Source organism: Hibiscus syriacus, unplaced genomic scaffold (genome assembly GCF_006381635.1).
Source record: "Hibiscus syriacus cultivar Baekdansim isolate YM2019G1 unplaced genomic scaffold, ASM638163v2 tig00110890_pilon, whole genome shotgun sequence".
NCBI classification, from domain to species: domain Eukaryota; kingdom Viridiplantae; phylum Streptophyta; class Magnoliopsida; order Malvales; family Malvaceae; genus Hibiscus; species Hibiscus syriacus.
The window spans coordinates 13,474,391-13,500,139 of NW_024062900.1; the positions used below are offsets into that span (position 1 = coordinate 13,474,391).

Genomic DNA, 25,749 nt, shown 5'->3' on the forward strand with positions numbered 1-25,749 from the left:
ACGTGGCAGAAGACGCGACCCATGCACCACGCCATACCATACGTGACAGAAGGCGCGGCCCATGCAGCATGCCTTACCTAGTGTGGCGCCATATCAACATAAGGCGCGATGCATGAGCCATGCCTTCTGCCACGTGACGCCACATCAAAGTCTTTCTACAAAGTGTGTTAAATCGAAAACTAAAGTTCAACGGGGTGTCTGATAGAGAAATAAAGCTTAAAAATGTGATTTATTGGAAAATTCGACGAGAAGAGCTCAATTTTTGTTTATGTATTTATACTCACTAGTGATAGGCATGAGACTCAAACCCACTAGTTCTAATTCGACCCGATTTAATATGATCATATTTAAAAAAATAATAATTTAAGTTCGTTTTGGGTCAGATTAGATTTTTTTAATGTGATGTTTGAGTCGGGTCAGGTTTAGATCAAAGTGAAAAATACTTGATTCGAAAAATATATAATTTTATCTTATATTTAAAAATAATTACAATAATACTCCTCTATATATTATTATTTTTAATTAAATTACTATTTTTATTAAATAATTTTTTTTATTATTATTTTAAGTTGAGTCAGATTTTTAAGTTATATATTAAATCGAAATCAAATCGAATAAAATTTTATTTTGGTCTAATTAGATCTCGGATGGAGAATTTTTGTTCTGGGTTGGATGGATAAAATCCCGACCCATACCCATCCCTAAATACCACCAAAGAAAATACATCCAAAGAAATATAAATATATTACATTGATGGGTCATATTACAGAGACGAGCAAGAAGAAAATTGAGATTTCATACCGATAAACAAACGGCTTACCATTCTTGGGCAGCTCTGATAGATAATTACTTACATCCTCAAGCAGAAACAAAATTAAAAACAGAAATGCACCACAAAGTAGAGACTTTCCATATCTCCCTCTCTCCGTCGTCTATTTACACATGATCGAAAATCAGAAACATCAATATTCACACAAGTCAGAACCTTCACCCATTTTTATATATAAACAATTCCCGTAAATAAATCCAAACAGAAAACTGAATTTTTCCCGGTATCCACTCACTTTACCAATTCGGATACCCAGTCAAGATCAGGATCCAACCCGATAGATTCGGGTCCATCAAGGGAATTTTCTTTGCTCAGCTTTGCGTACATCCTAGCCCTCAAGTCTCTTCCGGACTCCACTCTCTCCATGGCCGGTTCTTCTTCCGAATAGTTACATTCCCATAGATCAAACTGGCCTAACCCAGACCGGGTCGGGGCTGACGGAGACCTGCAAAATCCGGGTCGGAGAGTGGATCCCCTAGGTAAACCGTAACCCAAGCCCCAAGAACAAGCGCCGCTCATTTTAGCCTTACCGAGTTGCATGCTACGCATGGAAGCAGCGAGCTCGCTCGCAGAGAAAAACGAGCCACTTGGCGACATGGGGGGTGAATCGGATGGTGGGGATAACGGAGGTGATGCCAAAATGGAAGTGGGTGAAGAAACCAAGTCTAAACGGTAACGTACAGGTGAACAGACGTAATCTATCTCACCTGAACCGGACCCATTCCCCCTCGGACTCTGCTGGGGCAAGAGTCGGAGTTGCTCCGGCGTGTGAGCGAAAAAACAGACCCTTCGTTTACAACTGGTACCGTCTTTGCATGGCTGGGTACGGTAACGGGCCGGGTGGAGCCAACACTCGAAAACACCATGAGCGAACTCACACGAATCGCCTTTCTTGCAGATTCCTTTTCGGAAATCAGGGCAGGCCGTTCCAGAATAATGAAACTTCCTCGGATCTCTCCGTCGGGCCTTCTCTCCCGGGTGGGCGTACGGACACTCAGTCCAGTCATGTGACCTTCCACGAGCGCACCTCCTCACCTTGAATTCATACATCCGGAAATGGTCACACGAGAATGCATCGATGGGTATATCCGACTCCTCACTAAGCGAATCTGAGTCGAAGTTGTTCGACGGAAGGTAACGTTGGAGGGCGGAGAGGTAGTCGACGGGGCAAGGGCTGGACGGTGCATTGCAGTTATAGTTAACGGAGGAAATACTAGACGTAATATCGTTGAACGGGTCCCATGAGGGTATTTTGACGGTGGGAGTTGGTCGTGTTGCTTCTCCGATCATCATTTTTGGGCATCGTTCAATGATTCCAAGAGGAGGGGCGGTTCTCTTCATTATAAACTGCATTTTTAACCCGTAGTTGTTCGGGTTAACCATGGTTAAGTTAAAAACTTCCGATTAAAAAAGACGGTAGATGTGACGGTAAGACAATTCTCACGGGCTTCCCGTAGCCGTTGATTTTAAGTCATTAGGTATAGTCTTTACTGTTGTCATCAGTGGGTCCAAGGGAGTTAGAGATTTGTGCTTATCTCTTTGAGAGGAAAACTTCACTGTCGGGTCATTTTATAATTTTCCTTCCTGTGAATTGAAATCTGGTTGCTTGGGGACCCTGTAAGAGGAGTTGTCGCTTATCGCGGAACAAACTAAATAAAATATCGTGAGTTCAGGTGATCCTTAACGGTAGCTTTTCCAATTTAACAATTATTAAATTAAAATTAGGGTAAATTAAATTACTGGAAACAATGAAGGACAATCTCGAGATTTTGATATAACATTAGCCAGAAATCCTAAGATATATTCGGTTTTGGCGGATCAAAGACACGTCAACGGAGTGCAGAGATTGGCAGCCACGATCAAATGGGTAGATGATTCGGATTCCGCATTGCAGCCACGTGTAATTAACTCCCTACGCTTGGCAGTTAAGAACCCGCCAAACATAGCGGAATGTGACACGGATAACCCTTTGTGTAGTTTAGCAAGACTGAATACCTTTTCTCTAGTGTACGCATCGGGTTGTCGATATTTTCCAAGGCAGAGCACTATATTAATGATGAAGTTAAATCTAGCTTTGCTTGGCTATAACTTATTTAATACCATTTATCGTTTTAACCATGCCTTTTAATGAATCAACGAAACTTTTGCAATCTTAAACAAACAAATAAAATGTTATATTAAATATAACACCAATTCAATATAAATGTTATAATTATTTAAAATCAAATATTAAATAATATTAATTGATATTTTGAAAGGAAAATAAAACATTAAATATCAATTATACATACATATATATATATATATATATAATACAAGGATTAGATAGCAAATAGATAAAGTACGCTAATAACTTAAATTTACGAAAGTACACGTAGGAGCACTAGAATCCAAAATCTCCTCGATATATGGAAACAAACGGCTGTGATGGCACCACGTCGGATCAGGTATCACAAAAGGGCAAAAATAAAATAACCCAATCTGACGGAAGTTCGTTCGAAGACACGTGTTACGGGTCATTACATCATTATCGAACCAATGTCTGTTGATTTCAATTCCTCCCGAGCCCCGTCTAATCGACTTATGGCATGGGTCAGACTTCCCGGATTGCCTGTTACTCTGTATATGTGTAGTTTTGTTGAGGCTATTGGAACTCAAATTGGTTCAACTATTAAGATGGATTTTCAAACTGACAATGGTTGTAGGGGTCGTTTTGTTCGAATGATGGTAAGTATCAACCTTCGTAAACCTCTGGTTTCAAGACTTCTTATTAATGGTCGTCTCCAAATTATTGAATATGAATCGCTTCTTACGGTTTGTTTCGACTATGAAATTTATGTTCATCTGAAAGACATATGCCCAAGACTTCATGCTCAAAATGATCCACCTCCCACGCAGCAAGAGAATAGCAACCCTCTTGCCCCGGTGCCGGAAAACCTTGCAGTAGTTGAGCCCTTTGGTCCCTAGATGCTCGTAGAGCGCAAAAAAAGGCCATCACGTGCTAATCAAAACCAACAATCAAGCGGATTAGATCGCGTCCGCAATTATTCCAAAAATGAATCTCGTTTTTAGGAAACCCGACCATCATGCAAAAGATATTACCAGCAGTCAATTACGGGTGATGCAATGGAAGTTTCTGAATTAAATGCTTTTTCGGATTCCGCGCACGTTGATTCTGAAAACATAGCCATTCCACTTCCCAATCAAAGGCCTAATAATAAAGCCAAAGGAAAAGCTGTCATATCAGCTAAGAAATCAACCTCAATCCAGGTTCTGAAAAGGCAGGTATTACGTCATTGAAAATTTCTAAACCTAGCCATGCTCAGTCCATGCAGGGATCACTTACAGGGTCGTTTAGCAAGTCTTATAATTTTGCTAAAACTGCTCGGGTGCCGCTAGTAACAAAGACTAATTCCTTGAAAAATTTGGATCGTTCTAAGCACCAGGCTATTCAAATTGATGAAAATGACCACCCCTAAATTCCTACTACTGTTCTACCGAGGGATAATGCTTTTGATGGCCAAGAGGCATGGTTGAATAATCCACCTTTGTGGATTCTTTTCCTATCTTTCTACTATGCATTTTAATATCTTTATGTGGAACACCCAAGGGTGTGATCATCACTGTTAGGAAATAATACTGCTGCAAGATAAAACTACTAGCATTGACTAACAAATAATATGAAATAAAAAGATAAATAAATTTATTTACTATGCCTTGGTAAGGAAGCCACTACCTTAAAAGCAATTTCACCTGGATTGGTGTAATCCTGAAATGGGAGTTTCCCCCAAGGTTAACATAGTCTTCCAGACCTAGTACATCCGAAGTGAGGAAGTGGAACCCGCTTGTGTTGCACTCTTCAGTAAGAAACTTCCGAGAAAAAATAATGAAATTATTAATTTATGTGTTCTAGTTAGGGAGAGGGGTTTCCCTCTTATAGGATTAGTAGAGGGGTAAAGTTGTCAAGTGACAACAACCTACTCCAACTACTCACTAAAAATAGGTAACATACTCCCTAAGAAATCTCTCCACTATTTGCATTACCAACAATCCTCCACTACTGCAAATAAGTAGGGGATTTTGAATATGAAAAGAGCAACAACGAAATTAATTGCTTAAGTACAAGTGAACGTATCTGGAACTAATACATAGTGGAATGAGCAATTAATCTCTTAACAAGTGAATGAATATGGAACTTGTTAAATTAGGGTAAACTCACAACACATGACTAACTTATTCACACTACAAGAAAATATACCTTTAATGACACACGAACGATGACACACGCTAATTTATGACTTGCAAAACATGTGTGTCATAAAAAAATGTCATGTTTCTTAAAATCTTAACGAATTATGACTTACAATAATGTGTGTGTCATATTTAATAGTCATAATCCAAAAAATTTAGCAAAACACAGAGTACACTTTTCATTGTGTGCCATCTCTAAATGGCGTCTTTTAATTTCCCCCCCATAATTTTCATCTTCACTTGTTTTCGGTCTCTTTTTCCAGTCTGTTTCCCCCTCTCTACGTAACCTTTCAAACTCTTCAAATACCAGCAAAAAATCCCCTATCCCTTCGGCATTACCATTCTCTCATAGCCCTTTCTCTTCTCATTTTTCTTCAAAATTAGTTTCCTTTGTTTCGTTTCTGAGGGTTCTGTTCAGCAATGGCGAAGGCTAATGTCAAGAAGGTGAAGCGGCTGAGAGCTTGGGTTCAAAACTACGATTGGGGAGGATGTGGGACAGAGGCACAGGTGGCGAGGCTTTTGGCTTTGAATTCTGGGTCTAAGATTAACCCTGATAGGCCATCTGCTGAGTTTTAGATGGGAACCCATGACTCAGGGCCAAGTTTTATAGCTGATGACAATGGAGAAGGTGGGAATTTGGGTTTAAAAGATTGGATTTTAAAGAATCCGAATGTGCTTGGTCACAAGGTTTTGAAAAAATGGGGGGTCTGATCTTCCTTTTCTGTTCAAGGTTAGTTCTTTTCTTTTACACGTATTTCTCTACTTTCTTTCTGGGGATTTCTTTTTTTTTTCTCATTTCCTTTAATTACTGGGAAATTGATTTTTGATTTTTGTGTGTATCTGTTTAGAATTGGGTTAATGAGTTTTCTTTTTCATTTTAGTGGTAATGGCCAGAACGTTTGCTTCGGTATTCATGGAAATTGAATTCTCACCATTCATCTAAAATTTCCATTTTTACCATTTTTACCATTTTTGTGATGTCCATTATTATTTCCCCCTCTGCTTCTTTTGGTATTTAGAAGTGTAAAATTTTACTTTTTGGGTAGTTTTCATCTCAATTTAAGTTTAGATCAAAGCGATCAAGATATAAATTAGGGAACTATAATGGATCTTGGAGATGTTAATGGCAAAGAATTAAGCTTAACAGTTAAAAATGGCAACCAACATAACTTTAACTACAATATGAGCATTTTCTTCTTCCGGTATTTATCTTTTGCAAGTAAAATCCCAATCTGATTCCGTGTTTCATATGCTTTAATCTAGGTACTTTCAGTGGCAAACCCCCTTTCAATACAAGCACATCCGGATAAAGAATTGGCCAAAGAATTGCATAAGTTGAAGCCAAATCTCTATAAGGATGCTAATCATAAACCTGAGATGGCTTTGGCCATAATAGAATTCAGGGCCCTTTGTGGGTTCATTACTCTTGAGGTAATACATGAATCATGCTCGGTTTTTGGTGGTGGGACTTCCCTTTCCTGGTTGTCTTCTTCGAGTGAATTACTCTTGCCTTTATGTTTGCTAAAATTCTTGGTAGTCACATTTTGTAACTATATTTGTCATCTATGCTATCAAGTTATGATTATGGAAATGATATACATGATGAAACTTTGAGTCCAAATCACATCTGGAATAGAGGCATAAGGTAATCTATCTTGACTTTTTGTGAATCTACTATCACCTTTTCTGGTTGGTGTTGTTTTTGCCTAAACCGCCTAGGCATAAATATTATACTTGCTATCTTTAGGTGAAATTTAATGTCATCGTGCCAGAACGTTCTCATGTATATTGATATTAGAGGAAATTAATATTTTTAAACTTATTTTCTTTATATATTATGATGCTCCAGGACAGGTACCATCACATTATAAAAGTTTGATACCCAGTCTAGCAATTTCATAGAGTTTCTGCATACTGAGGAATTTAATATTTTAATTGTGAAAAAAAGATAAATATTCGAGTGTATTGTTTAGCCTTTCTTTAGGATTGTTGCAGGTTGCTAATATTTTTTTGTATTAGTTGATGGATGCTTCTTGTTTGTACTTACCATTTTCTTTGATTCTGCCAACTATTGTCATATATATAAAGCAAGTATTTTTTTCTTCTTTGTAGGATCTTCTTGGTCGATCCACTGATTTCTTGTGTACATGCACGGATGGCCAGGGCATATTAGTTTAAAATATTATGTGCAAAATAAAATCTTTAATTTTTGGTATGTTTTTATTTCAACATCTGTATGTTATTAATTATGTCCCAACTGCAAGAAATAGCAATGTACTAACTTTTTTTATTTGAAACAAGTTCTACTTGGTACCATGGAATCAGATCAGTCTTCGAGTCATGATGAAGACTCTAAACAAAGAGGCCCGACAATAAAGGAAAAAACTACTAAAGGAAAAGTTTTCGTTACTTACAAAGCATGCTATTATTCTTTCATTGCAGATGGTGGATTTCACTTGGCTTTGCAATACTAAAAGCTATTATAGTTTCTTGTTATTCTCTTCCTTATTCAATTTATGCAGCCAGTTACAGGTACTTTAGCAATATAAACATGAAAGCAACAATTTCTGATGCTTTTGTTTCTCACAAGAAATTGACAGGATATGACGCATATTCAACCTTTTCCTGGAATAAAACTTAAACATAATTTTCACATGTTCTCGATTCATTTTTTCCATCTATGCCTTATATTTGAGCTTTTATTCGTAAACTAAATTCTTATGGTTTTTGCAGGGTTAAGCATGTGATGGTGATTGCTTTACTTTTGGTTTGTGGTGCAATGACTATGACATGGATCTGTGATACAATATCAGAATCCAGATTTGGTATCATTCTTATTACATTTACTCCTTATTTATTTCAATTGTTATAGACAAGTTTTTAATTTAATAAGAACAACTGATAACTGACCGAATAAATGTAAAGCTAGTGGTTATTTTCTCTAGAATCTATAATGAGGAAAACTCTTGAAATAGAGCTTTAAGCAAAATAGTTTATTCGATGTGAAGAGACCCTATGTTGGATTGGAGGAAATAATAGGAAATAGTGATATTCTTCTCATATGTTCACCTTGAGACGAGAAATATGCTTTTATCCAAGATTATAGAAGTTATAGAAATTCATTAAAAGTTTCAGCCTTTTACCTTGTCCAAAGTCAAGGAAAGTTCATATAAAATTGGTGTGCTTTTTAAAGATCCTGTTTTCTTATATTTTGAAAGTGATGAAGCTGCACATTATTGCGATGTTTTGAGTATTGTGGGCTTCTTAATTCACTGCTTGTGTGTTTTAAGTCAAGGTTCGTCTCTAATTATATGTGTTGGAATATTAATTGGATACACAGATACGTTGTACGAGATGTTGACTCAACTCTCAGGTATGCCATATGTTGACTCAACTCTCAGGCAGTGTCGTGAGTTGGTGGTCATACATGCTTGCTGTATTAGGTGTTTTAACTGTAGTCACCATGTGGGTAGTTGTTGTAACTGAGGGTTGCAAGAAAATAAAACTGTAGTACTATGGGTTTAAACTAGCATCTGCTGCAAGGTAAAGTCAATGCTACTTACCTAGACATTAGATACATTTGGTGGAGAGACATGTCTTTGGTTTCAATTCTTCTTTGTGCAGCATAGATAGTACAGTTCATGGCTAATCCGAGCAGGGAGCAGTAACTAATTTTATGTGAACTAGGACTACTATTGTTGAATTCATTTAAGGAGATTTGTAACTTTCAGTGTTTGTTTATTAACTATAATAATGGTTATATGTTCTTTCTTAATGTCGTATTTTCTTTATTTTGTGTGTTGGATAGGGAAGATACCCCGATCATTGAAGTAGAACCCTATATTCCTTTTAATATTAATCCATCAGGAATGCAACCTGTTCTCACTACCACTTATCTATTGGCTTTTCCAAGTATTGTTGCAAGGTAATTGTGCCCTGAAGTGATTTAAAAACTTATTTTGAATCCTCTGTTCTATTTGCATTTTTGGGGCAATATTCTTTTGATGCATTACATATCTTGGGTTTGTTGTTTGTCTTATCCTACAGACTTACCTTAAAGCTATATTTTTTTTGAATTCCCAAAATGATCTTAACACATTGCATTATTGGCAGTATCCTTGGTTCACCATTTTGGGAGCATGTTAAGGAGATATTGAACCCTGCAACATCTGTTGGAGCAGAACCATGGGTTTAATATTCAATATATGCATTTTTTATTTTTCTGTATAATATCTTTGACATTGTAAGTGCTTTTGAACCTCTGTGATTCTAAGTTTCTGATGATTACTTTCTTATTGTATGCTATTGTTATCTAAATTTCTTCCATTTTCCTATTTGTATACATTGGACTAATCTTTCAAATCTAATAATCAATCCTTGAATTTGTTTATATGATGTGTTTGTTTGAAGAATTCTAAAATTCTGGCTTTTATTAGTTTATCCACTACTCATTGCTTATTTCTGTTTGCTGTTTGTGTGGAAACTCCTGTGCAGGCCAACTTACCGAAGGAAATAGCAAATTACCTGAATAAGATGGGTGCCAGGGTACCAAATATAAAGCCAGGGAAGGCTACTATTGAATATCTCTCAAATGTTCAGGCATCAACATATTTTTGGGGTATATTTCTGTCTGAAAAATAATTACAATATGTAGTTGGAAGCTTATGCGCTATATGTTGAACCTGCTTCTCATTTCTTTTGGGATTCTTCTCCGTTTTTTGTCATTTTAGTACTCTTTGATAGTTATATACTTCACTTTAAATAAGTATAAATTATATACTTATTTCATATTTTTTACTTAGGTTGGCGATGGGAAGGAAGAATACACGGATGATGAAATTGATGATATTCGCAAAGAATGGGTATCTTATGTGACAAACTTTAATATGTCGTGATATTTTGTATCGATATATGATTACAATATTTTCTATAACTTAATGTTAATATATTATATGCAAATGGATTGCTTATATAATATATGATATATATATTTAGTATTATGAGGCATTAAATGTGATTTAGTTTGATTATTTTCAATCTACAATATATATATATATATATATATATATATATATATATATATATATATAATTTACGACATACAATCACGACACAAGAATGTGTGTCATCTTTTTTAATGACGTGTGCTTCAATGACACACAATGTAAGTCATAAATGCATGTCATAAATTTATGACACACAAATGTGTGTCATCTTCATTTATGACAGGGGCTTCAATGATGCGCAATGATACATGCATCACAAGACTCACATCAGAGGAATATGGGCTAATGCTTCCAATTGATCCATATGACCAAGCTTTGGAAAAGAATACCAGAATAATAGCAGACTTGCAATGACTTTTAGAATGTGCTCCTAGTGTTATTTGATCAACATGTCTATTGGAGTTACGACTGATTATGTTTTATCTTTCCAACGGTTCTTGAATCACATCAATTCAATATTGAAAACTCAAGATACACTTAATTTAGTGAAGATAGCGCACACAGAAATTCTTATACGGGATTAATATGAGATTTTGTAAATATTATGAGTTTTCCATATTTTTATTTATTATTTGTAATATAATTTAATATAGGATGATGTATTATCTTTTAGGATTAGATTTATTATTTTATTAGGAGTTAAGATCGAGTTAAAACATTATTTTTTTTGTTTTTTATTATTAGGAATTAGAATTAAAATATGTTTAGTTCATTACTATTTTATTCATTAGTTGCTTAGGACTGTTAGAACTCCCATCCTATATAAAGGAGGCTTAATTCATCATTGTAAATCATATTTCTTTGATTGATAATACAAAGAAAGGTTTTTTTTTCAAGTGTTGATTACTTTGTGCCTTCAAAACTTATTTTCATTAAGTTCTTTTCAAGTTCTTCGTGAGAGAGTGTCACACCCCAAATTTCTAAGCTTCTAAGGATTTTAAGGAAGATTTCAAAATTCTTGGAAGTTCAGGGACATAAGCTTGAATTTGACCATCTCTGTTACCTAAGGAAAAAATTAAAAATTAAATAGGTGACTGCAGTGGTTTGAACCCAGGTACTAAGATATGAACTGTCATGCCCCTATCATCTAGGCTAGGGCACTGTTAGGCTTAAAATAACAAAATTTTCATTTTAATCAGTACTAGAAAAAACAACTTTAATGACGCTCATTGCGCGTCATCTATGGGTGCGGATGACACACATTTGCGCGTTGTTGAAGCCACCGACATAAATCTCAGATGACACGCAATTGTGCGTCATAAGTCTATGACACGCATTTACGACACTTATTTATGAAGCGCATTTATGACGCTCATTGCACGTCATTGAAGCCTTCGTCATAAATGAAGACGACACACATTTGTGTCATAAATTTATGACACGCATTTATGACTTACATTGCGTGTCATTGAAGCACACATCATTAGAAAAGATGACACACATTCGTGTGTCGTGATTGTATGTCGTAAATTATATATATATATATATATATATATATATATATATATATATATATATATATATTGTAGATTGACAAATAATCAAACTAAATCATATTTAATGCCTCATAATACTAAATATATATATCATATTATATATAAGCAATCCATTTGCATACAATATATTAACATAAAGTTATCAAAAATATTGTAATCATATGTCGATACAAAATGTGTCGATACAAATTTTCAGCAACACTCTGCATGAATCCATCAAATGTGCTTCTGCACTAATTTTCGATATATATATATATAAACATGGAATAAATTCTATCTTGTATCCCCTCTTGTGCTATCGATCCAAATTTGTGCGGCAATATGATTTTGACAAATGAGTATGCGAGTGCACCTGTGAACATGTAACTATCCACTCTGTCGAGTATTCTACCTGCTCGACAGTGCAAACACAATGTTAATATAGAGATGACAAAACGGAAGGAGATATGATCCATGAATAATTATTCCAGTCAAATAATGAGTAGCTTTTTTTCAATTGTTTAAAGTAAGCAAGGTTGTGTTCACCCTTAAAGTATCGAAAATTAATTGAATAAAAAAATAACGAGCAACTAGAATTACCATGACTGGGGATTAGGGAGCCAGCGTCCTTGACACCAGCATCACACTTGATCATTGATTCAGTAAGATCACCAAAAACAGATCCAAAGAAGTTGAGAATCCCAAAGGTTATTGCACTACACCAATGATAAGAGTCTGTAAAGTCTCAGGGTATATGCGGTGAAGTTCATAATACCGAGTCTTTTTTTAAATAACAATGCGATCCAGTAATCCCAGTATTAGAATGCTGGAGTAAATAACAAGTGGCGCTTGCACCGATCCTAGCCAGAGATTTGGTTTCAAAAGAATTAACAATCAGTCATCATTATTACTTATCATCCATGCATATGTGTGACTAGACATATAGAAAGCTTTGAAATTCAAATTATGACATGCACACTGACTATCAAATGTCTGCATGCATGAAAGTGTAGGAACACGAAAGGATGTAACCATCAGATTACATATGAACGAAAATAAATCAACTTGTAACCCAATGAGGATAACTTAAATTATTAATGGAACTTGTTCTGTCTTCAAACCTAATAGATTCATAAGCTATATCAACAATAAAAATCTAACTCTTGATCTTGAGACAAACGTCTCGTGTGGAAACTTATACCAGTGCTCTCAAGTTACTATGGATACCTTTGCGTGCGAAAAAGAGATATTTTTGGATCAAAATATCTTCTAGTACATTACTACTTGTGAGATAGATTGAAAACCTTAGCAAAGAGGCTGGCCAACTTAAAATCTTTGACAGTACTACAGAAGTTGCTATACAACCACCCAAGCCAACAATAGCTCATTCCCAGGTCTTCTTTGGACTTATATTAGTAAGTGGTGTCCTACCAATGGCCTGCACCACAACAGGTACAAACACAATCACGATCATGGATGATATGTCCACCAGTTAAAATATGTAACTAGTATAGCATTCAGGGCATCTTGAAGTCTTTATTTAAATAAGTGAAACAAGATGTTCTTGATCAAGACTGTACATACCTTTCCACCCAAAAAGGCATATGTATCTGCTGCTATTATGCTGCTAAATGAAATCAAGGTTACCACAAGGCCTACTGTCCAATGATCTTGGCCACCAAGAAGATAAGGCCATCCAGCTCCTATTCCTGCCGAAATCAAGCTCTTAGTAAAACAGTTTGGTGAATAGTCATAGACTCATAACCTGTTCCTGTTTCCACAATGGCACAATCACACATGCAAATGAACCAAATGTGAAAATAAATATGAATGAAGTTTCACATTGAAGGAAATAAAAGGAGCAACACATTTGAAGAGTACATTACATAGAGGAAATAAAAGCAGTTTTGAGATGCGTCATCAGAAACTCCTAAATCTTTAACCAAACCACCCAAGTTTTAGAAAAAGCAGTATATAAGTTATTATTGCTTTGGAAAAAAGGGCCATTTTCAGCTCTATACTTACATCTTAACAAATATTACCGATCACTATTCATAGATAAATTTGTCCAACATTTAGATTTACAAACAAATAAGTGTGAGAAACCATATTCTTACTAGTATTCAAGGCAGGAGCTGTTAAACCACATATGAGCTTAACCCAGAAACAAGGAAGATAGCCACAATAAAATAACCCAAACATGATACTGCTAAGCTGAGTAAAACGAGGGTTTCCTCTTTGCATGAGCAATGCCATAGCCACAACAAATGCAGCAGATGTCACTGAAATATCAATATTCCCAAAGTACCTGGTAATACAACACAACCTCTAAACAAATTACTGTACAGAATATTTTCCAATAATATTTCACTAGCAAAGTAGGAGTTCCAAGTTTTTAAGGGCAAGGCGTAGCATTCTAAATAAAGATAAAGAAACTAAAACATTAGTGGAAACCATTGTAATAAAAAAACATAAATCACTATCTTACAATGTGAGAATGGGCATGACAGCACATATATATAACAGAGCAAACTCTTGAGACATATCGTGGCAGAGGTGTCATTCCAGCAGTAATTCCGCGGCTCCTAACCAGTTCGAAATACTCTCGTGCACTAAACAAAAAAATGAATATCAATTAATAAGAAGCTGCTGAAAAGATTTACCCCATTCCAAGTGGATCAACACACTCCACGCCACGAGGGAACGATTGCAGAGTGTTAAGCACTCTCCCCGCTGGTGCAATTATTTTACACTCAAACTTCTGTTCCACCGGAGCTGTTCTCGACTCTCTCATCTCACGAACCCGATGAGCAAGCTGTCAAAGAATATTACTTGCTTCACTAATCATATCCAATAGCCACTTCGATTTTTAAAAATCCATTGAAGGAAAAAAAATACCTCAGCTTCATCTACACGTTTCCATGTATCAGGCTCTCCTCCATCCCATACTCCATCGTCGTCTTTCATTGGCCTCCCTCCAGGTCTCCTTCTGGCTCCTCCCTTTGGATCTTTTCCGTCCTCCTCATCCTCACTCGAAATGCTCAGCATCTCCACTTCTGAATCCTCGTCTTCATCCATTGACATCTTCGTCCCCGTAGGCTTCTTCGGCACCGACGAAGTCAAACCCTTCTGATCATTGTATCCACCTGGATGAAGCCCCGTAGGCTTCTTCATCCCCATAGGCTTCTTCTTCATCCATTGACATCTACGTCCCCGTAGGCTTCTTCGGTACTGCGAGACGACGGTAAAGTATTCATTGGTGGGATCGTCGAGTATGGTCGTTGCAAGGAGGTGACGGGTGGCGGGGATTAGCGTGGTTGAAGCCCGGAAAGTAGGTTTGGTGTTTGGGATGAAGCGGTCGCCGAAAACGGTGCCGGTCAGAGGCTGAGTCACGTTGACGATGAGGTCGGCGTGGACGTACACGTTGAAAAGAGGCCTGCGTCAAAAACTCAACTCAAATCCAGTTTTTTAGCATTACGAAAAAAGAATCAAACTTCGATTCCAAAGGGAACAATTATATAAACATTTGTGTAGTGGAAGATAAGAAATGGAGATTGACCCATTAAAACTGCCATAAACATAAGCAAAACCCATAAATCAGATCTCCATAAAAGAAATGAGAACAAAATTTCAGTTAAACCCCATAAATATTCAAAAAAGAAAATGAATAAACCTTGGAAGGAAACAAGGAAGGAAAGCTTACTGGGATTCAATCAATAAAATGAATGAGCAAGTGTAGGAGGGAAAAAGGGAAAAAGAGAAAAAGGGGGGGAAGCATATGCGTGCGTGAACTAATTATTGAAGAGGCCAGGGGAAGAAGCGGGAAAGGATGAAAATAATTGGGGGGATTTAAAATACGAATTTTACAGATGACACACAATTAAAACTGTACTTCATGTTTTTGCAAATTTTTTAGATTATGACTATTAAATATGACACACATTATTGTAAGTCATATATCGTTCAGATTTTAAAAAACATAACACTTTTTTATGACACACATTTTTTTCAAGTCATAAATTAGTGTGTGTCATCGTTCGTGTGTCATTAAAGGTATATTTTCTTATAGTGAACAACTCCCCAGATCTTGTTTCCCCTTTTTAGAACCAAAGTTAGAAAATCAAAATCCCCCAAAGTTTCAAGCAGATCATCGTTACCCACCGCCCATCATTGTCGTCACTGGTCGTCTTTTGTGACACTGCCCCCCATTAAGACTGCTATCGTCGTGTGATCAAAAGCCCTGGTAGCCGATTGTTGAGACTCGTCTCCATTTTTCGTGAATCAACGTTCGAAGTCCCGGTAGAGAACCATATCGTTGTCATTGTTCTTTGTGTTTTCACGTCGATTTCGTCGTTCGATTACCTCCCCGCCCTCATTGTTGGATTCCCCAATGACTCGCGACCAAAACCCAACCGAATCAGTTGCTTTTCCGTTGTTTCTCGGTCGTCTGTCGAGAGTAAGAGCTCTGCTAACCTTTTTTTTTGTTTATTTCTCATAGTTTTGGTTGATTGTTTAGTTGGTAATGGTGTTAATTGATGATTGAAGCCTCAAGGAGTAATTGACTATCACACCCATCGATTTTTCTTGTCGCACGCACCGCCGGTGTGCGTGGAGCAACTCCTTCAGCCAAACCTTATAGAATACCACTCTAGATCGATTTAAATAGTCCGAATTGGTCTGAATCGATCCGCGTTGATCGTTGACTGACTGTTGACCGGGTGTTGACTTTTTTAGGACCATCTATCCTGATGTTTCTCGACTTCCTGAGTTCAATTTTATGGTCTGTTTTGCCAGGTTCAAACTTGGTAAGTTGTTTTTGAGCAGTTTCCCCAATTCGATCTGGTTTTCCCCAATAAGCTTCGTTTCTAACGTAATTTCCTTTGCCATGTATCCAAGTTATTATGGAATGTTGAAATCAAGTTCAAGGGTGATCGAATGAAGTTTAAATGGTTAATTGATATGGCTCAAAAATCAAGGTAATACTCTACTACCCTATGCATGTTTTATGGTACATGTTGGTAAGTTGTTAATGCATGACTAAAATGATTGGTTCAATTTCATATGGTTAATTATTGATACACTCAAACTGAATATATTATAAAGGAAGTAAACTGAATAAGACTCGATTTACTTGTGTAAGGAACTAGAAAATTAATAAGAAACAATTTCAAGTTTAGTGGTTAATTGGTAATTCAAGTAACCCAAGGATCCTTAAATTCTGATTATTTTCGTTAAGGGTTAAATACGTAAAATACTTGGATAAAAAATGTTGAATGAAGAAAATATCTTTAAAGTGTATAAGGGACTAAAGATGACTGTGATAGTGGAAACGACCTGAGAACTCATATTTTTATCAATTTGAACCTTGAATCACAGATTAAATTCCTGATCCGTTCCAAAACCCCCAAAAATCAACTTTTACCTTTAGAATTCAAAATATGTTTATCCCCTGGTTTTTGAAGATCATTGGAAGATTAGATTATTGAATACACGACATATCAATAAAGTATTTGAAATGATTAGATTATTCTTGAGTTTCGAAATTACCAAAATATCATTGGACTCTAAATGACCTAAATACCCTCATGACCTAGAAATAAGTGAATCCCATAGGATAAACTATGGAAAACACCATTAAGCCCAAATGTTTTGTTACCTCTAAAGGTCCTGGAGCATGACCCAAGCAGCATCGATCATTCTAGATATTATTACAATACCAAAATAAATAATATCATTGAAATACATGTTTAACTCCTTGAGTCACGTTCAATGATGGTTTGTGAATATGATTTATTCAAGTATACTATGCAGTAAGTGGCAAGAAATGAAGTGTTTATGTCCGAACAATCAGTAAATACCACGTTATTGAAGTCTAAATTGTTTATTGGAATTTGAAGGCCTGATAAATCGTTAGAAATATAGAATACTGTAAATTTACCATTTTACCCTTGTTATACCAAATTACCAAGTTCTCTCTTGATATCGAAATGACTAAATTACCCTTGATGGCCTAAATAATGGAATCATTCTAGTTATATCCAATTTTGAAATAATTCTGATGTAAGGTTCCTTATTACATTTCTAATGCACCCAAAATCATAAAAGGTTCTAAAGTATCAATTCCTAAATGTTCGATTAGGTCTGTTGGTAGTCAAACCCTTTTAAATGGGTTCTTGTTTCCGAAATCTGATCAACTTGCAGAAGTTCATATTTCCCTTCTTCATTACATAGTACCTCCAAAAAAATATTTGAATCATCTAGTGTATTCCTTGTATATATATATATATATATATATATATATATATATATATATATATATATATTTGATTGTTTTATCTGATTGTTTTATCTGATCTGAAATATGAATGTTTTATCTTATTGATATCATAATTTCCTAATTGATCGTTTATGAACTATGTTGCCCGATATGAGTTATTTGGTTACATGTTTTACGGAAAAATATAAGTATGCCTATTAATGGATCATAGAACTATTGTTTACTATATGAAATTGTTTATTGTTATTACATGTATCGTTTTATTTTGGATACTATCTGGGTAGGCTGGAGTATGGAGGTTCAACCCTAATCAAGCTGGTAAATCCTTACGGACCCAAGGTGACCCTTAGGTAGGCTCTTAGGCCCCGAGATGCTCATTTGGGTAAGCTCTCAAGCCCCAAGGTACTCTCTTGGTTAGAATCTAAGGCCCAAAGTATTCCTTGGGTAAGCTCTAAGGCTCCAAGGTGTTCTATTAGGTTGACACCTACGCTCAATGGGACTAGGGAAAGTCCTTATGGATGTAGTTTTGGGGAACTATATATCAGTGTACGGGTGGAGGATATTATGTGATTTTCAAAATCTGTTTTACTGAAATTGATTACTACTATTTTCACACTATCTGTACACTTATTTTTTCCCCTAATTTTACTAGAATACACTAGACCTCCCAACCTAATCTTCTGAAATTGTCTCTCTCTGAAATGTTCATTCTAAATTGCAAGTTTCATTTCTATCACCTGAGGAGTTAATCAGTGGAACCTCAACTCATCTCTATGACCTGTATATGTTTGGATAATTGAGGAAATGTTATGTTTTCATATTTATTTGTCATATAACATTCATTTGGTAGTTATGCATTACTGAGCTTCCTAAAGCTCACTCTGTTACTCACCATTTCAGGTTAAAAGATTTAGTCATGTGCAATATCGACATTGCTTGCAGGTAACTTTTTATCGGTATATTAGAGTTGAAACTGGATTGAATAATGTATATTATTGGACATTGTTTTCAATAAATGTATGATTTTTTGGACTTGTGTTTTTATTTATAATTTTTTTACAGCTTGAAATGGTTTACAAAAATTTTATTTTTCTTGGATTTTTACGATGGGTCACTCCTATGGCCCTAATGTGACACCTCAAATCAGATCGGGTTGCTTGCATCGATTTGAGTATGCTATAAAGTGATCTTCACACTACGGTTTACCTATTCATTATGATTAAGAGGGCCAGTTAAAGCCATTTATCGAGTTTGTTTTTCCATTACGATTTGGCGGGTTCGATAGGACAATTATCCATCTATATCCAACTTCCACAACTCCATCATCTTCTTCTTCCATTCAAATCCTTCCACTTCCATAAAGAACAACATTCATTTATCCATTGTCACATCTTTATCAATTGTTATCAAATTTGGGATGATTATTGAAGAGAATCAATTGGTTTTGCTTCACTTTACACGCATACATCACCAAAGATGGTAAAGGATGAAAATGTTATCGAGGCAATACAAAGTCTCATGGATGTTATTGACCAACAAACAACAATACTTACTACTCTACAACAACAACAGAAACCAATACAAAGATAAATGGTCGATCTTACCATTAAAAGACGTACACAACCTCAACTTCAAATGTCATAAATTTTTACTAAACCAAAATTCACAATTCCATAGTTATGGAAGTTGATGAATGAATGTTGTTCGTTGTGGAAGCGAAAGGATTTGAATGAAAGAAGATGATGATGGAGTTCTGGAAGTTGGAGATAGATGAATAACTATCCTATTGAACCCTCTTAGTCGTAATGAAAAGGAAAACTTGATAAATGACTCTAACCAACCCTCCTAATTACAATGAAGAGGCAAACCGGAATGTGAAGATCTCTCTCACGAAGAACTTGAAAAAAAGTTTCGAAGGCACAAGGTAAACAACACTCGCAAAAAAAAAATCTCATTGTATTATTAATCAAAGAAATTTGATTTACAATGATGAATGAAGTCTCCTTTATATAGGAGAGGAGTTCTAATAATCCTAAGCAACTAATGAATAAAATAGAAATAAACTAAACATGTTTTAATTCTAATTCCTAATAATAATAAATTAAGAATAATGTTTTAACTCGATCTTAATTCCTAATAAAATAATAAATATAATCCTAAAAGATAATATATCATTCTATATTAAATTATATTACAAATAATTAATAAAAAATATTGAAAATTTGTAATATTTACAAAATCGTATTAATTTCGTATAAATGTTTTTGCATGTGTTATCTTCACTAATATGAGCGTATCTTGAGTTCCCGATATCGGATTGACGCGATTCAAGAACCGTTGCAAATATAAGAGACAACCGATCGTAACTCTAGTAGACATGTCAACCAAATAACACAAGGACCCCATTTAAAAAGTTGTCACAAGTCTATTGCTTTTCTATTGTTCTTTTCCAAGGCTTGGTTACGTGGATCAATTGTAACCGTTAGTCTTATCTTCCTTTGATGTGAACCATGTGATGTATGTATCAAGTACCAACTTATCTACTAAGAAATATTCGATTTGATTTCTTAGATCTCGAAATTTTAACAACTATAGACGGATCATCCAACAACGATTAATATTTTGCCTAAAAGAATTTTGAAAAGAAACAAACTCTAGCTTTCAAACGTTACACGAAACCTAACTGTTACCACGTACTTTGTAATGTCGTGCATCATCGCTATATTCATGGATATTTCGCATGAGTAACGTTAATTTAAGAATACAGATATTGTGCTGCTCAACATAATAAATGCCATCATTATCATTACTCTTTAAACGGCAGGGGCAATGGCCACTCCAATTAACTTTGATTGCATTAATTTTATTTTGTTTTGGGTTTTGAAGTTGCCATATAACATATTTCCCACGTTCTCCAAATATATATATATATATATATAACCCAGCACCTTAACAATAGCCCATCATTAAAAATACATTTTCTATCACATATTAGATTAATGAGGTAATACCTAGTGTAATTGATGTGATTTCATGCTCTAAAGATTTTGCATAACGATTATCCATCAGCAAATAAAACACAATCTCATTGTTCCTCGATGATGAAAGCTTCACTGCAACCGTGTGATTTACGTATTTACTGTTTGTAGACATCCGTTTTTGTCCGGGTCAAAAAAATATATTTATTATTATTATTATTATTATTATTATCTACATGTGTTACATATTTTTTGTAGACCCAAATAGAGCCCTTACAACATCAAGCACAATTACAATCAGAACCGTCCCAAAGAGAAGACCCGAACCGGCCCATCACTAAACCCATTCAAAATAGGGATTCAAGACGCTTCAGCTCTAACCCCCACATATCTCAACAGTTTCTCTTCGTGGGAAACTGGTTGTGCACTCATTATATCCTCACCTCACGTCTTTTGCTGGGGATTCTTCTTTTTTGAAGATAAACAAAGTAGGTTTCCTATTCTAAAAGTTTTTTGGCAGTGAGGGAGGAATGGAAAAAGACAGCAAGAGAGCTGTAAATTAATAATGCATAGAGAGATTGGGGGTGACCTCTCAGCCCCATGTTCGATCCCCACAATGCATGTCCACCACTTGACCATCGTCGGTAACTCTCACCAAGCTTGCAATGCCATTCCTCTACCATGACACCACCACAGCTATGCCTCACTCAACTATCAGAAAGTTATCATGTAACCCCAAATCAATATCTTTACGAGCAAACATCATCCATGGACATCAAAGCCATTACTCAATATCCAAATCCTCATACCTACTCAATTTCCTTCATCATTCATTCACCTAGACTCAAAACCATCCAAATTTGAAACTATTACTCGAAGTAAATCCCAAATCTTGTGAGAATACCGGTGCATTAACAAAACTTGAGAAACCTTAAATCGAAGCCAGACCCCAAAGTCGATACCCATCAACCATTAAACCCGACACTTGCAAACAGCAACCCAAATCCAAAAGAGACAAAGAACGTGATTAAAAACCGAGGTGAGGAAGATCGATAAAAGCAAAAATGGGAACGGTGGACATTTCCTTTCAACAATGGTGATCTAGGCAGTTGAAAGCTCTGTTCATCGATCCGAACTTTGAGAAATCGAGGCGCGAACCTAAGAGCAGCATATCCAAAAACCATGAAAGACCCAATGGCGTATTTGAGCAGATTGGAGATTGGAGATGAAGAAACCAAACAGAGAATTAAAAATAAAATAGAAATAAGAAAAGGAAAAGAAATTGGAGCTCACCCCTTCAGTTTTGGGGCATTTCCTGACAACCAACGTGCGTAAGACGACGTGGGCAGCAACATACTTCGATTGTGGCTCGATCCAACGGTTCAATCTCATGTGATCAAAGGTAAAATGATCAGTATTTTCATTTTTATTTCTTGTGTTTCAGTTGAAAAGAACAACTGCTATGAAGGTGAAGGTGAATATTAGGGTAAATGAAAATCTAAACTATGTTATATACATGGGACTCATGTTTTAATAGCCTGATTCATTTTGTTTTGGGTAGCCCACGTGACATAGAACTTTTGGGTAAACTCTCCCTATGGTCCTTCAACTATTATGGGTAAGATCCTCTCAAGGTCCCTCTGGTTTTGATACATCATTTACTTTATTTCCTTGTAATTTTCTTAGTTTTGATACTTAGTTCTGATTTTCATTATTTTAGTCTCTAATATGTTTTCATTTATTAATTACAGGTTACATTCGTTTCATTTTGTTCCTCTTTGACTTTCTTTTTTATTTTTTATTTTTTTTATTTTTTTTATTTTTTCTGTTTTTATTTTGTTTTTACTAACTTTTATTCATTGGTGGGATCGTCGAGTATGGTCGTTGCAAGGAGGCGACGGGTGCGGAGATTAGCGTGGTCGAAGCCCGAAAAGTGCGTTTGGTGTTTGGGATGAAGCGGTCGACGAAAATGGTGCCGGTCAGAGGTTGAGTCACGTTGACGATGAGGTCGGCGTGGACGTACACGTTGAAAAGAGGCCTGCGTCAAAAACTCAACTCAAATCTAGATTTTTAGCATTACGAAAAAAAAATCAAACTTCGATTCCAAAGGGAACAATTATATAAACATTTGTGTAGTGGAAGATAAGAAATGGAGATTGACCCATTATAAGACCCATTAAAACTGCCATAAACATAAGCAAAACCCATAAATCAGATCTCCATAAAAGAAAGGAGAACAAAATTTCAGTTAAACCCCATAAATATTTAAAAAAGAAAATGAATAAACCTTGGAAGGAAGCAAGGAAGGAAAGCTTACTGGGATTCAATCAATAAAACGAATGAGCAAGTGTAGGAGGGAAAAAGAGAAAAAGGGGGGAAGCATATGCGTGCGTGAACTGATTATTGAAGAGGCGAGGAGAAGAAACGAGAAAGGATGAAAATAATTGGGGGGATTTAAAATACGAATTTTACAGATGACACACAATTAAAACTGTACTTCATGTTTTTGCAAATTTTTTAGATTATGACTATTAAATATGACACACATTATTGTAAGTCATATATCGTTCAGATTTTAAAAAACATGACATTTTTTATGACACACATTTTTTGCAAGTCAAATATTAGCGTGTGACATCGTTCGTGTGTCATTAAAGGTATATTTACGTATTGTGAACAACTCCCCAGATCTTGTTTCCCCCTTTTGGAACCAAAGTTAAAAAATCAAAATCCCCCAAAGTTTCAAGCAGATCGTCGTTGTCCACCACCCATCGTTGTCGTCACTGGTCGTCTTTTGTGACACTGCCCCCCATTAAGACTGCTATCGTCGTGTGATCAAAAGCCTTGGTGGCCGATTGTTGAGACTCGTCTCCATTTTTCGTGAATCAACGTTCGAAGTCCCGGTAGAGAACCATATCGTTGTTATTGTTCTTTGTGTTTTCACGTCGATTTCGTCGTTCGATTACCTCCCCGCCCTCATTGTTGGATTCCCCAATGACTCGCGACCAAAACCCAACTGAATCAGTTTCTTTTCCATTGTTTCTCGGTCGTCTGTCGAGTGTAAGAGCTCTGCTAACCTTTTTTTTGTTTATTTCTCATAGTTTTGGTTGATTGTTTAGTTGGTAATGGTGTTAATTGATTATTGAAGCCTCATGGAGTAATTGACCATCACACCCATCGATTTTTCTTGTCGCACGCACCGCCGGTGTGCGTGGGGAAACTCCTTCAGCCAAACCTTATAGAATACCACTCTAGATCGATTTAAATAGTCCGAATTGGTCTGAATCGATCCGCGTTGATTGTTGACTAACTGTTGACCAACCTTTGACTGACTGTTGACCGGGTGTTGACTTTTTTGGGACCATCTATCCTGATGTTTCTTGACTTCCTGAGTTTAATTTTATGGTTCGTTTTGCCAGGTTCAAACTTGGTAAGCTGTTTTTGAGCAGTTTCCCCAATTCGATCTGGTTTTCTCCAATAAGCTTCGTTTCTAACGTAATTTCCTTTGCCATGTATCCGAGTTATTATGGGATGTTGAAATCAAGTTCAAGGGTGATCGAATGGAGTTTAAATGGTTAATTGATATGGCTCAAAAATCAAGGTAATACTCTACTACCCTATGCATGTTTTATGGTACATGTTGGTAAGTTGTTAATGCATGACTAAAATGATTGGTTCGATTTCATATGGTTAATTATTGATACACTCAAACTGAATATCGTATAAAGGAAGTAAACTGAATAAGACTCGATTTACTTGTGTAAGGAACTAGAAAATTAATAAGAAACAATTTCAAGTTTAGTGGTTAATTGGTAATTCAAGTAACCCAAGGATCCCTAAATTCTGATTATTTTCGTTAAGGTTTAAATACATAAAATACTTGGATAAAAAATGTTGAATGAAGAAAATATCTTTAAAGTGTATAAGGGACTAAAGATGACTGTGATAGTGGAAACGACCTGAGAACTCATATTTTGATCAATTTGAACCTTGAATCACAGATTAAATTCCTGATCCGTTTCAAAACCCCCAAAATTCAACTTTAACCTTTAGAGTTCATAATATGTTTATCCCCTGGTTTTTGAAGATCATTGGAAGATTAGATTATTGAATACACGACATATCAATAAAGTATTTGAAATGATTGGATTATTCTTGAGTTTCGAAATTACCAAAATATCATTGGACTCTAAATGACCTAAATACCCTCATGACCTAGAAATAAGTGAATCCCATAGGATAAACTATGGAAAACACCATTAAGCTCAAATGTTTTGCTACCTCTAAAGGTCTTGGAGCATGACCCAAGCAGCGTCGATCATTCTAGATATTATTACAATACCAAAATAAATAATATCATTGAAATACATGTTTAACTCCTTGAGTCACATTCAATGATGGTTTGTGAATATGATTTATTCAAGTATACTATGCAGTAATTGGCAAGAAATGAAGTGTTTATGTCCGAACAATCAGTAAATACCACGTTATTGAAGTCTAAATTGTTTATTGGAATTTGAAGGCCTGATAAATCATTAGAAATATAGAATACTGTAAATTTACCATTTTACCCTTGTTATACCAAATTACCAAGTTCTCTCTTGATAGCGAAATGACTAAATTACCCTTGATGGCCTAAATAATGGAATCATTCTAGTTATATCTGATTTTGAAATAATCCTGATGTAAGGTTCCTTATTACATTTCTAATGCACCCAAAATCATAAAAGGTTCTAAAGTATCAATTCCTAAATGTTCGATTAGGTCTGTTGGTAGTCAAACCCTTTTAAATGGGTTCTTGTTTTCGAAATCTGATCAACTTGTAGAAGTTCATATTTCCCTTCTTCATTACATAGTACCTCCAAAAAAATATTTGAATCATCTAGTGTATTCCTTGTATATATATATATTTGATTATTTTATCTAATCTGAA

At 35.6% G+C, this 25,749-nt stretch overlaps 1 protein-coding gene, 1 long non-coding RNA gene and 1 pseudogene across 2 annotated transcripts; 1 reads left to right on the plus strand and 2 right to left on the minus strand.

Moving 5' to 3' along the window:
• Positions 1 to 776: 776 nt before the first annotated feature.
• On the minus strand, positions 777 to 2,227 carry LOC120144460 (zinc finger CCCH domain-containing protein 23-like). Its single transcript, XM_039158499.1, has one exon. The coding sequence runs from the start codon at positions 2,210 to 2,212 to the stop codon at positions 1,061 to 1,063; it is 1,152 nt and encodes a 383-aa protein (XP_039014430.1). The 5' UTR covers positions 2,213 to 2,227; the 3' UTR covers positions 777 to 1,060.
• A 6,362-nt stretch (positions 2,228 to 8,589) lies between these two features.
• LOC120144845 lies at positions 8,590 to 9,276 on the plus strand. Its single transcript, XR_005518072.1, has 3 exons — positions 8,590 to 8,623; positions 8,889 to 9,005; positions 9,194 to 9,276. It is a non-coding gene; the product is annotated as an uncharacterized LOC120144845 (long non-coding RNA).
• A 2,497-nt stretch (positions 9,277 to 11,773) lies between these two features.
• Positions 11,774 to 23,853, minus strand: LOC120144743 (annotated as a pseudogene).
• Positions 23,854 to 25,749: the final 1,896 nt, after the last annotated feature.